The 13532-nt window shown below is 35.3% G+C and overlaps 2 protein-coding genes across 2 annotated transcripts; both read right to left on the bottom strand.

Moving 5' to 3' along the window:
- Positions 1 to 3059: 3059 nt before the first annotated feature.
- On the bottom strand, positions 3060 to 4829 carry LOC127107777 (pentatricopeptide repeat-containing protein At1g77405). The gene has a single exon (XM_051045131.1). It carries the CDS (start codon positions 4752 to 4754, stop codon positions 3435 to 3437), a length of 1320 nt encoding a protein of 439 aa, XP_050901088.1. The 5' UTR covers positions 4755 to 4829; the 3' UTR covers positions 3060 to 3434.
- A 351-nt stretch (positions 4830 to 5180) lies between these two features.
- Positions 5181 to 9244, bottom strand: LOC127107690 (mitogen-activated protein kinase 9). The gene is made up of 11 exons (XM_051045039.1): positions 8866 to 9244; positions 7744 to 8152; positions 7539 to 7666; positions 7370 to 7429; positions 7004 to 7153; positions 6657 to 6812; positions 6410 to 6547; positions 6246 to 6319; positions 5991 to 6092; positions 5641 to 5851; positions 5181 to 5554 (listed from the first exon to the last, which is right to left on the bottom strand). The coding sequence occupies exons 1-11, from the start codon at positions 9079 to 9081 to the stop codon at positions 5480 to 5482; spliced, it is 1719 nt and encodes a 572-aa protein (XP_050900996.1). The 5' UTR covers positions 9082 to 9244; the 3' UTR covers positions 5181 to 5479.
- Positions 9245 to 13532: the final 4288 nt, after the last annotated feature.

Here is a 13532-nt window from a genome sequence, read left to right as displayed (position 1 = left end):
AGCTCGACTAGATTTTCATAAGCCATTTATACTAGAAACAGATGCTTTCGGCACCGGCGTTGGGGCAGTTTTAAGCCAAGACAAGCACCCCATAGCATACTTCTCCAAGAAACTCAACCCCACCATGCAGCGCAAGTCCGCTTATGTAAGAGAATTGTATGCAGTCACCGAGGCAATGGCCAAGTTTCGACACTACATTCTTGGTAATAAGTTTATCATACGCACGGATCAAAAAAGCTTAAAATCCTTGACTGCTCAAACCATCCAGACACCAGAGCAACAAAAGTGGTTACACAAGTTTTTGGGCTTTGATTTTACCATTGAGTATAAACCCGACAAAGAAAATATTGCAGCGGATGCCTTGTCCCGTTCATTCTTTGCTATATCAGAACCTATTAATCTGTTGTTGCCCTTGATTGTAGCTGCAATTGATGTTGACCAGCATTTGTCCTCTATTAAACAACAATGTTAGCTAGGTACTTGTGTGGACCCATTGTTCAGTGTGCACAATGGTGTTTTGTACTGGAAGCAGAGAGTAATGGTACCCCCTACAGGCCATGTAATTCAAGCCATTTTGGAAGAATTTCATTCTTCTATGTTGGGTGGTCATTCTGGTATAGCTTGAACTAAAGCTCGCATTACGTCACAATTCATTTGGCCCTCTATGTTGAAAGATATTCGCTTGTTCGTTTCAAATTGTTTGGTGTGTCAACAAGCAAAGTCCTCCACTGCTGCACCTGTAGGGTTGCTCCAACCACTTCCGATTCTGACCCAAATTTGGGAGGACCTATCCATGGACTTTATAACCGACCTTCCTCCTTCGCATGGCTTCACTGTGATCATGGTAGTGGTTGATCACTTATCTAAGTACAGACATTTTGTTCCCCTCAAGACTGATTTTACTAGCTTCAAGGTAGCCGAAGCCTTCCTTCACAATGTGGTGAAACTACATGGCTTTCCTAAGAGTTTGGTGTCCGATCGTGATAAAGTATTCACAAGCTCGTTTTGGCAACATTTGTTCAAACTGAGTGGAACCACTTTGGCTATGAGTTCGGCTTATCACCCTCAGACCGATGGACAAACTGAGGCAGTCAATAAGTGTCTCGAATTGTATTTATGCTGTTTTTCTAGGCAGGTATCTCAGAAATGGGCCAAATTGATCGACTGGGCAGAATTTTGGTATAATTCTTCCTTTCAAACTAGTATTGGCATGACTCCGTTTAAGGCGGTTTACGGTAGAGAACCTCCTACATTGATTAAGCATGACACCGCTATTGTAGTGGTTCCTTCTCTCCATGATATGCTAGTTTAACGCGACAATACCATTCAACTGTTGAAGAACAACTTACACAGGGCACAACAAGTTATGAAGCGTAATGCTGATTTGAAACGACGCTTTGTGGAATTCCAGTTGGGAGATATGGTTTTGGTCAAGCTGCAACCATACCGCCAACATTCAGTGGCTTTGCATTGCAACCAGAAGCTGAGCATGCGTTACTTCGGGCCTTTTCCTATCATTGAGAAGGTCGGGCCTGTGGCATACAGACTTTTACTTCCACCCTCTGCTAAGATCCATCCTGTTTTTCATGTGGTTAACTTGAAGTTGTGTAAAGGTGACCACACTACTCAATACTTTCCACTACCGTTGCTCACCAATGATACTGGTCCCCTCTTAGTTCCTGAAGCTATTCTGGATTCACGTGTGCTCATTATGAAAGGGCAAGACATGCAACAAGTCTTAGTTAAATGGGCTGATTTTCCACATCAGGATGCTACATGGGAAAATTGGGTAGAGTTCAAGACCAACTATCCCAACTTTAACCTTGAGGACAAGGTTAATTTTGATGGAGGGGGTAATGTTATGAGTGAGGGCAGAATAGTCAATACAACAACTGAATCCAATGAGAATGATGGACACTTGGCACATGATCCTGCTTTTCCGGAACCAAGACGTGGAATGAGAGAAAGGAGCTCTAACAGAAAATATTCCACTGACTATGTTAAATAGGCCAATGATTGGTTACTAGAGGGGGGAATTGAATGTGGAAGAATATGGATCTCTTCTTTCTCTGAAGCTTATGCTTTTCTAGTACTATTCTTTAGATTTCATCTTTCCATTTCCTTCAAGGATAATTGTACTATTGCACTGATTATTAGTACAATTTTTATCACTTTTCCACTGTGTTATAGACTCTGTTATTTGCATTCATAACAAGATTAGATCTTGAATGGGAGTAACATCGATTGTTAATCTGGTCATGCTATATTTACAAATGAATGCTAATTTAACCATGCTACGATTTTGAGAGTCTCGTGTATGATCGTATTTATATGTATGTAGAAATACAACAATAATAATCAAATTTTATTTTATAAATGGAATCGGTTATATAGATCAATTTTCATCATAATATTTTATTTATTCAAATCGTTAATCTCAAGATCTTTCTTAATAATTTTTATAATCTTTTTAGGTCTTCTTCTTTTAGTTGTTTGACTTCTCTCCATCTAATATATTCTCCAAACCACAGAATCTACGTGTATTTTTTCTACATATTCAAATCACCTAAATTTATTTTCCACAATCTTTTCTATTATAGGTATTACTCCAATATTATCTCTAATATATTTTTATTTATAATCTTATCTTGTCTAATATATAATTAATTATTGTATAAAAAAATATTTTATTAATTCAACTATTTTTTTAAATGAACAGAAAATATATTTTTTACAAACGAAATAGCAAAATATATATTATTTTTGAATATATATTTTTAACACTTGCAAATTGTGTATAACATAAAATATTACATGGAAATAAATTTGTTAATTAAAAAAATTCTTGTTTCACATTTATTAAATAAAAAAAATCTTCTCTATTTCTCCCAATACCAAACATAGCCTTAACGAATTCAACAAGTCATATATTGTAGCTTATCAAATTATATCAACAAGTCATATATTTTATTAGCTTATCAAATTATATCAACACATTATTGAATGTGTAAAACTTTTTTTTTACCAATAGTGTATTTGTATAGTTTCATGTGTAAAAGTAAATGGAAATAAAGATTGGAATGTAGTTATCGAAATTCAAAATTCAAAATAACAATGTTTGATAACTTCTTCATAGAACCCATTGGTCATACATGACAGTATACCTTTGATCAAAAGATCCATAAAAACATCATGTGTGTCCTTCCGTCTTCCACCTTTACACCGTCTGTCTATAAGTATTTTGAATGTGTACAAGTTTAGCTGACTACTCTGCTCTTTAATTTTTGTCAATAATGTGATTGCCTTGTCAACATGACTGTTTTAGCACAAAGCATCTAAGAAAGAATTGTAAGTGATTGTTCTTTATAATGCATGTCATGGATAATATCCTAATCAAATCCATACCATTACTTCACCCAAACAATGAATTCCTCTTAAGAAAACAATTCCAACTCAGGATACCCTTTGCGAGTCATAACTGGTTTAACTTTCATGGTCCGCCTATACCTCTCCAATACGCCATCTTTTATTCTCTGGTGCACTTCACCACTCAGCAAAGCATCCTCTCCTTCCAAACGAAGCGCATCACAAACCAATTTATACGTAAACTCTCGAGGCACTGATCCTCTATCAACCAATTCAACAAGAAAACTCCAAGCATCAACAACCCTCCCAGCCTCACAAAGCGCGTGAATAATCGGCGTATAAGAACTACAACTACCCGTTATCCCATTCCCACCATCATGACTCAACCTCTGCATATCCCTTAAAAACTCAACAGCTTTATCAATCTCATTCACAGCACTAAAATATCTTATAAAAGAATCATAAGTAACACGGTTAGGAACACAGCCTCTTTTCTTCATATCCTCAAACAACTCCAAAGCCCTACCAACACGGTACGTCTTACAACAACCATCAATCAGCGCATTATAAGCAACAACATCAGGAACAATACCTTTAAAATCCATAATACGAAAGAGACGGTTCGCTTCGTATAATCTCCTCCGCACCGCCTTCCTACAACCGCTAATCTTCACACCATACCTACAATAAGAGCTTATCATAATAGTGTAAGTGAAAACATCAGGAGGGGAATGAAACCCGGGAAGCTCCATCTGTTGAAGCAAGTGTCTTGCTTTGGTGAAATCCCCAACACTACACATTGCATTAATCAAAGCGTTATAGGCTTGTACGTCGGGTTTGCAACCGAATTGTCTCATTCGGTAAAAGGTAAGTAAGGCTTCTTTTGCTAAGCCTTGTTCTCCTAGGAGTTTTATCAAACAGGTAATGGTCGCGGTTGTAACAAGCTCGTTACTAGCATTGTTTATTGATGATGAAGATATTTGTTTGAGGAAAGTCCAGAGGGTTTTGGTGTTGTTGGATTTGGTAATGAGAATGGCCATTTCTAAGGAAGTGGATTGGGTGTGGAGGAAATTGAAGTGGGAATGGATCCAATGGAGGAATTCCTGGGCTTTACGGAGACCGAGGTTGGTTAGGTAAGGATTAGAATGGGGTTTGAGATTTGAAAGGGGTAAGGAGCGGTGACGGAAGAGGTTGTTTTGGCGGCCGAAGGAACGGTGGGATTGGAATGAGAAACGGGAGATAGAGCGGAGGAGTTGGATGACGGCGTCGGGAGTCCATGTGAGATTGGAAGAAGAAGAAGAAGAGAGAGTGTCAAATGGAGAGTCTTTGATGACTGCAACAAGTGCTTGTTTAGCGAGGAGGTGTTTATCGTAAGGACGCAGCATCATCGAAAGAAAAAAAAGAAAACAGTACAGTTTGTTTCAGAGTAGGGTACATCAACAGCTTCGGAAAAACATGAGAACCTTAAACTACTTACATATTTAAATCAATTCTTTTTTATATTTAATAAAAATTTATAATATAAATTAAATATTTTATAAAAAATTTAAAAATTTTAACAGTTGTGATGTGACGTCAATAAAAAATTCTTAAGAGTGGCATTGTATGTTAAATACTTTTAGTGAAAAATTACAGTATATTTTTAAGAATTAATGGCCCACTTGAAATTCATAAATTGAGATTTTTTTAAAACCAAAATCTCTCTGCCTTGCACCATTTTTGCATGTGAAAAAAACCAACTTGTTTACCATTTTCAACTAGTAACATACTTGGTGAATAATTTACATTGTTCCAAAATTAACTGCAAAAGGTAATTGTTTAAGATCCAGAGCAAGATTTTCCAGTAATATTTGCAGCTAGGGACATCCCTGCTTGAGGTTTAAGAAGAAAATTTAGTAATATACATTGTAGTGTAGTAATGACTACTATTACACAAAATACAAATACTTACATGACTTTTGTAGAATGATACAAATGGTAGCATATAACAATGCAGTCCTACATTTATATTCTACAAAGAAAAAATTGTATGCAACATCTATTTTTTGCTTCCTTCAAAAAAGAACTATAGGATTGACTTAGTAGGTTTTTACAATCTCTATGAAAGCTTGAACTAAACAAGGAGAGCAGCAACCTTCTCCGACAACTCGTCCACCGCTTCATCATTGTCCTCTGGAATTGTCTCCTCCTGTGGAGAAAAGAGAGTAATGTAATAAGTTATTGTATCTATTCTGACGATTTTCTTTCTAAGCAAGAAAGGAGAGAGATGAATACCTTGGGATCTTTACTTTGTTTGACATCTATACATTTTGAACCGCTAATGCTAGCACTCTTTAGCAGACATCGTGTCATGCTTGACGGTCCGTTTTGTGCATCCGAGTCACCGGAATTTGTTGCACCTGAAGGGCTATGAAGATTTGTTCCGGATGGCTTTTCACAATCATTATTATGATTATTTTCATCTTTTGGAGCAGGAACCCGCTCTCTGAAAGGAAAAATGAAATTTGAAATAGTTAACGCGTGCTCTTATTATGCAAAGTCTCGCGCCAGAGAAGATTATAATTAATCCAGATAAGGTTTTGTGTAGAACATGCCCGTGTTAGGTGTGTCTTGCCAAAACTTACCTAGGTAACGAGGCATGCTGTCTCAGCAATGGAGAGCCTCGTTCACCTTTCCCGTAATTATCCTCGAGATGTGCAAACTGTCGCTTGAACCGATCAACCCCACTGCGTAACAGATAACACATCATTATGGACTCATATCCCAAGCACACAACAATTTTCAAAAACGCGCACTTCTTATATGAAATGCAAGCAAAGACAATTAACCACACGTTGTTTCTCGGGAACCAAAACTATAACTCGTACAAGAATCCCTACCTTGGATACATGAAACTTGTTTGCTCTCCGCCACTAAGATATTCTTGGAGCATCTGGGGATGATACTCTAAAATCTGTTGAGTACAAATGTACAACAAACTATTAACAAGGCACAAATCATAAAACAATAAATTGAACCAAGTCATTGAAATGAATGGTCAAACCTCTCGATATATCAGCTCTCTAACATCATCTTTGGCCAATTTTCTTCTCTCGAATTCAAATTCTAGTTTTGAAATTGGTTGAGTGGACGGTTCACGGTCCACATTTGATAAACCGTGAAAGTAAGGATCAGATAGCGCCTGCAATCACATGCGTTACAAAAAATAAGGAACTTGGTGCAATGTATCTGACATAACTACTTTACAGATATGTTGTTTGGAGCATTCGACGAGGTAGGTGAATTTCAACCTCTTCAGCAGTTGGGCGATCTTTAGGATCAAATGCAAGTAAACGCTCCAGCAAATTAAGAGCCAGCGGATCTACATTTGGAAATTTTTTGGAGAATGGAACTGGTTGCTTTTTTCGCATGCTACCAAGGTACCTTCTAGCCTTCTCATTTCGAATCTGTAAAATTAATCAAATTAAAATTATTAACAATACGACAAGGGAAACGAAGTAAGAAGCCTGAAAGGCATTTACTGAAACAAATCATAATGAAAATTGCCAAAACATAAGATATAAAGTCAAGCAAGCTTGTCATAAGCTTGACTATTAGTGAATATTACAAATTACACAGTAGATTTGGATAAACTAACCCTCGAAATGGATTCAGCAGGAGGAGTACCAAGCAAATCCGTCATGAGATCCAATTGATGCACCACATTTTTCCCAGGAAACAATGGCTTGCCGCTAAGCATTTCTGCAAATATGCATCCAATGCTCCAAATATCAATTGCTGGAGTATACTGCAAAAGACAAGGATTTGAAATTATAAACGTGATTCAATACTTTCAATACATTCAATTTGTTATTTTATATAGAAGCATCAACTTTAAATTCAAAGATACATTTTCCGTAGAAAGTGTTGTATATGCTAATGTTCGTTCAAGGTTTTAATTTAAATGAAACATAACATGACACGCTAAAAAGGGTGTGAGGCATAAAGAAGGGGGAAAACTTACTTTTGAGAAAAAAGAACCACAAAGTTCAGGTGCACGATACCACCGAGTCGCAACATAGTCCTGAAGTATAAGTAAGTAAAATGAATCAGCAAGATGATTAAAAGGATAATTTGTGAGCAGACAAAATAACTGCAACATATTGCCATTATATGAACAAAAGAATGCTTACAGTCCAGAATATAGCTGATGGAGCATCATTAAATGAAACTCGAGCAAGCCCAAAATCACATATTTTTAGTTTGCAATCAGCATTAGCTAGAATATTTTTCGGCTTCAAATCACGGTGAAACACATTAGCTGCAAGAAAAATATCATCTTAGTTTAAGATCACGATCAGCACAAGCCAAGGAGTTAGTCAAAAGTCACAAGCATACCGGTATGCGTGTATTTTAGGCCCCGAAGAAGTTGGTACAAGAAAAACTGATAGTGCTCAGGAGTAAGATCGTCGTTTGCCTTAATGACTTGATGTAGGTCAGACTCCATCAACTCAAACACAACATAGACATCCTTGAACTCTCTTCGTGAAGGAGGAAGCATTATATGTTTAATTTCAACTATATCAGGATGTCGTAGCAAACGAAGGAGTTTAATTTCTCTTAGAATCCGTGTGGCATCCGATACATGCTCAAAAACATCGTTGATTTTCTTAATTGCAACTTTTTCCCCAGTACTAGTTTCCACGGCAGAAACCACAACACCGTAACTTCCTTTCCCAACGACTTCTTGGACTTGGTACCGACTTGCCTCTCCATACTCGGTAAAAAATTCTACCTCTCCTGCACCCTGCTCGATAACCAGAAACAATCATGTAGAAAGAGACAAATAAGTAATAACATGTAAAGATAATTTAAGGACCACAACTTCATTTGATCTTCTCTTTTGACCTATTGCAAATTCTACAGCAACAGATGTAGGAACCATAATGAAACAAAATCCTGAATTCGTATATACTAAAGATGTCATCAAGACTGGCTTTGAGGGTGTGCAAGACGGACCACCGCACATGATCTAAAAAATTTCACGATTAAACTATAAATAAATAGGGTCTCATAAAAATATGTCACTCTTAAATCATGGTTAAATAGGACCTATAATTATTTTGTCTTGTTGCCTCCAAAAACTTAAGACGGCTGCCATCAAATAAAATCAATTACAACATCTACCATCAAAACTGTAGCATTTCCTGTCGTTTAGAATCATCTCACACAAAAAATAGTTTCATGGCATGATTCAGACATACATAGAACAAATCAAAACCAAAATCTCCAACAAATAAAAACCCAATTGATTAAATCAAAGGGTGAATCATAAAACAAAACAAGAATCAAACAAACACAGAAAGAGTTGGAAAAAATTGAAACTAACAAACATCAAACCATGATACAAACAAGCTAAACTACAAAAACAATCAACATTACAAACAACAAAGTTAATTACTTTACATTGAAAACCAAAAGGGTGTGTCTTCAAAGAGAAAACATAAATAAAAATGTAACCTTTTTGTTACGATCCATGGAAGAAGATTTGAAACGGAAGCGTTTAGGAACTTTGAGAAGATTCAAAGAAGAGGGGCTGTTGTTGGCATTGTTAAGATTATTTGAATGAATAGAATCATTGTTATTATTGTGATGATGAAGTGATTGAGAGTTAATAGAATTGCGACGATTGAAGAATCGACGAATGACATCAACGAGTGTACCTCCACCACCCATATAGAATTCCCTTCTCCTCAATCTTCGCTAATCCTTCAACCCACCATTGCTTCTCTCTCTCTCTTCTCTCTTTTTCTTCCCACTTTTTTTTTTCTTCTGAATTATTTGATTTTTTTTTTTTTGGAATTTTCTAAGCCCGAATGTTGCGGAGAACAAGAATTCTATGTTTTTAGTATATTTGTTCATTTATCTAGTTTTAGTGTGGTTTTTTTTTAGTTTTACTATAAAAATGAATAAAAAAATATTTTATAGGTTTTTATTTTAGATAGATGTGTTTACATATCATTTTTGCAAAATTTTAAATAAAATAAAATGTAATTTACTTCAACAAATAGAATCCTAGTCGAACTAAAAATGTATAATTAAGTGGTGAAATTTATTGGTAATGTGGAGTATGTTTTTAGAATGATGGAAAAGACGTGGAATTGTAAGATTATTACTTTAACATTCAAGTTAATTACTAAGTGAAAAATAGTATAAGAGTGAGAATTAATTGAATATTTAAAATGGTGTGATCTGATCTTTTATATAATATAGATGGTTAACATTGTTAACGTGTGATTTGACGCTTTGTGTGGATAGTCGTTCGATTATATATTAACAGTGAGAGATGTGATCGTGTGTTCTCAACACATATGAGGGTTCACATACTTTGTGTGTCTTCCCCTTCGACGCTTGTTATTGAGGTTTCTTTGTGGGCCTTGCGGGTGGTTTTAAACAATTGGCCACAAGCCCTTGCACTTACGTCATATAGCGAGGACTTTATCGGGATTCGTCTTTGGTTCTGGTTTTGGTGGAAGGTGGTGTCTTTGGGAAAAGGTGATAACCCATATTTTGTAAATTATTATAAGTCGTAATACTTGGATAAGTGTTGTTTGTTTTACCAATCAGTAGTTAAATTTATTGAATTTTGTTGTTTTTAAGGTAATTTGTAAAGAACACACTAGGTGATCTATTTTGTAGTTTTTATGTGTTTTGTTGCTTTTGAAAGGCTAGTTCTGATAAGGTCAGACACGACATCCGAGGACAGCAACTAGTACCCAAAGGGAAGTATAAGGTTGAAAATGGCTTAGAGAAAATAAGAAATATCAATTGCATTCTTATGGCACATGTGGCAACAATCTGCGTTAGAGGGAAAGCTAGTTTCAAAGGATAAGAACAAGGGGCTAGAAGACAAAATTCAGTACGTAGTAAAACCACTAGTTCACCTTAAGCAAAAAGGGCAGTGGTGTCTACTCCTCTGCACCAACAGTCTTCCATGCTACACTTTGTCTCCCACTACTGTCTGTACCTGATTCCAAAATTGTACAAATGAGAAGAAATGGAGGGAACTTTGTTGGTTCTCTTTTGATCCTGATTTGATTTACTCTCAAGCCTGTGATCTAAGACAAATGTCAAAAACCCTAGCTGAAGCAGTTATAAAAGCAACTCTTAAAGAAGGAAAATGAGTTTAGCGTTTGTTAGAAAAACACTTAGAAGAAACCAGTGAAAATAGTGAGTTGAGTGAAAATGGAGAATATTCCTCATCTCACCACCTCAAGTGTGTGCTACTGATACATGGTGCGACATAAATTGTCTATTGACGATTAACCATTGCAAGAAGACGAAGAAGTTGATATCAGGTTGTTGTTTCTTTTTCATTACGTGTTTAACAATGATTAGCTTAGAAAATAGCATTGTTGTATGTACTTAACTCATTATACCTTTTAAGTTAAGTAATGAGAAGTTAATGAAATGTAGTTTTTATGTTAAGTGATGTGTTGTTATTGCTTTGTTTTATCATGAGTTAAGATGTTATAAAAATGTTTCTTTGATTAATCAACTTGGAAAAAGATAAAAAAGCTTATTGTTGTGAGAGATCCAACAACAAATAGAATTCATGATAAAAGTAATTGTAAATGAAGGTGAGAAAAACACAAGAAGGGGGGTTGAATTGTGTTGGTTTTTTCAAACTTTTTCTACTTTTGCTTTTGATAGCTTTAAAACATATTCTAAACACTTAGTTCAGAGTCTGACTCAGAAATGCTTGGTTAGCTTTTGAAGGTCCTATTAAATTCTAAATCGGAATCTAACTTAGAGTATCAGAGTTGACATCAACGGAATATTAATGAGCAAAAGTAAGGAAAGTAAAAGCAAAGACACAAGTAGTTATCCTGGTTCCTCTCACAACTTAAGAGTAGTCCAGTCCCCTTGTACTTCCAAGGGGATTTCCACTATAACCAAATTGATTACAAATGTTCAAGCACACAAGCAAGAGATTTCTTTACTTATGCACACAAGTATAAGACTTCCTTGCTCAAACACATAAGTCTGAGACTTCCTTACTCAACGAAACAAGCTCGATACTTCCTTGCTCTAGCACACAAGCTAAAGACTTCATTTACTCAAACACACAAGCAAGAGACTTCAAATGCGTAAGCACTAAAGCAAGATACTTATGACTCTATAGCAAACTGTTAAGAGATTTAAGTAGGGGTGTACATGGGTCGGGTTGGGTTGGGTTGGGACAAACCTAACACTCAATCTATATAGGACACTCTAATTTGGGTGAGGTAAAATAACCACTCGCTACACCAATGGACCGGTTTGGGCAAACCCACTAACTTTTGGGTTGGGTTGGGTTAGGTAGTGGGTTGCCCAAATAAAATTTTCTGTTTTATTAATATTAAATGATAAAATGATGAGTCATCATATTTTTATATAAAAATTATTAAACGTTTTTATCTTTTTAAAAAAATTAGATAACATATTTTTACTATTTTTTAGCATCATAAAATAATAAATGATACATCAACTAATATAAATTATCATAAAATACTAGCAACAAACTAAAGTTGCATGACATAAAATTGTATTAACATTAAAATAACCAAAGAGTGAAATATCCAAAATTAGTTAAAGTCATGGTTCATTAAAACAATAATTGTTCAAGAGACTAAAATTGCAACAATTAAGTTAATATTCATCAAAATCATTAAAGTTGTACTAATAGATGTATGATTAGTGGGTCAGTGGGTTTTTTGGATTTGGGTTCGGTTTTACCCGAAACCCGGTTTTTTTTTATGGGTTTTTTAGTTTTTAAACTCATATCCACCCAATTACCCGATCCAACCCACTTTTATAGATTTGTTTTGTGTGGATTTGATCGGGTTTTATGGGTTGATGATGTGTGCTTTTTGCAAGTATACGGAGTACGTCAGAGTAATATAAAAGATTATCGATCTCACATAGGTCAATGTCAATCTATCGTTAACTATTGTTACTGTGTTTATCTAAGGCGACATCAAGAATGTTTGGAATGGAAACTGAATGAAAATAATAACATTTAAATGAATCCAAAGATGTAATACTGGAACGTGGATCACATCAATCAACAATGCTCATATTATCTCTAATTAGACCTACCTATGGGGCAATATTTTCTTTCTTGAAAAGTAGTTAATTAAAAAGGAACCATCACTTTCGATTTTTCAGAACCATACTTTATCTTTAATTTATACCAGTCGCTCACGTTGCACTGGGTGCGTCTTGTGTTAAAGTAGAAAATACTTTTTTTATGTAATCACCTCTTTAACTAAATTGAAAAGTAACTTTGATTGAAAACTTTAACTTAAAAGGGTTTCCGGCATATGCTCGGACAACCGAATTCTAAACCTATAAATGCGTCCAAAAATAGTTTCAAAACCTCCTTCTAGTAATATTAAACTTTCCTAATTAATTAACAAAGTGTTTCCATTGTTTTTATTAATAAAAAAATAACCAATTTAATCTTAAGTGTCGGAAGACTTTCGATCTTACCCGACTTAGTCACGGTACTACTTTCGTAGTAACCGATCAGATGAATCATAGAAATATTGTATTAAAGTCAAAACAGCCCCAAAAGCACTCTTATAGAGACAACATATAGAGTATCATCGAATCGACGATCCTCACATTCCAGCTCTAATGAATTAGCTGGACATGGTTACGGTAAACAATAAAACATAGGATTGAAAAGTAAGATATGAAATATTAAAGTGATACGTGTGCAATTGAGTTTCAACAAGAACTTGTAAATAAATGTAAATCTTTGAAAATAGATTTTTTCATATAAAGTAACAAGCGGGAAATAGAATAAATAAAGTAAAGCGATGCGGAAAAATAAAATAAAGCGGTGCAGTAAAAGTAAATAAAATAAAGCGATGTGATAAAGTAAAGTAAGTAAAGTGATGTGATAAAATAAAGTAAAGTGATACGGAATATATTAAAAAACTGCTCCAATCGGAGACTTGAATCAGGTACAACTGGAATGTAAATGGCGGCAAGATTAAATGCTACGACTACGATGCTCCAAACTTAATAACAACAATGGTGCGATAACCCCTCGATGTGATGAATTATCGCTTTAACAATGTAAGTATATGGCATACGCTGCAACTATGCTTGGATCCTTTAAACTTTATGTCCTATTT

The sequence above is a fragment of the Lathyrus oleraceus genome, chromosome 1 (assembly GCF_024323335.1).
Source record: "Lathyrus oleraceus cultivar Zhongwan6 chromosome 1, CAAS_Psat_ZW6_1.0, whole genome shotgun sequence".
Taxonomy (NCBI): domain Eukaryota; kingdom Viridiplantae; phylum Streptophyta; class Magnoliopsida; order Fabales; family Fabaceae; genus Lathyrus; species Lathyrus oleraceus.
This window is presented reverse-complemented; position numbering and strand designations above follow the sequence as displayed.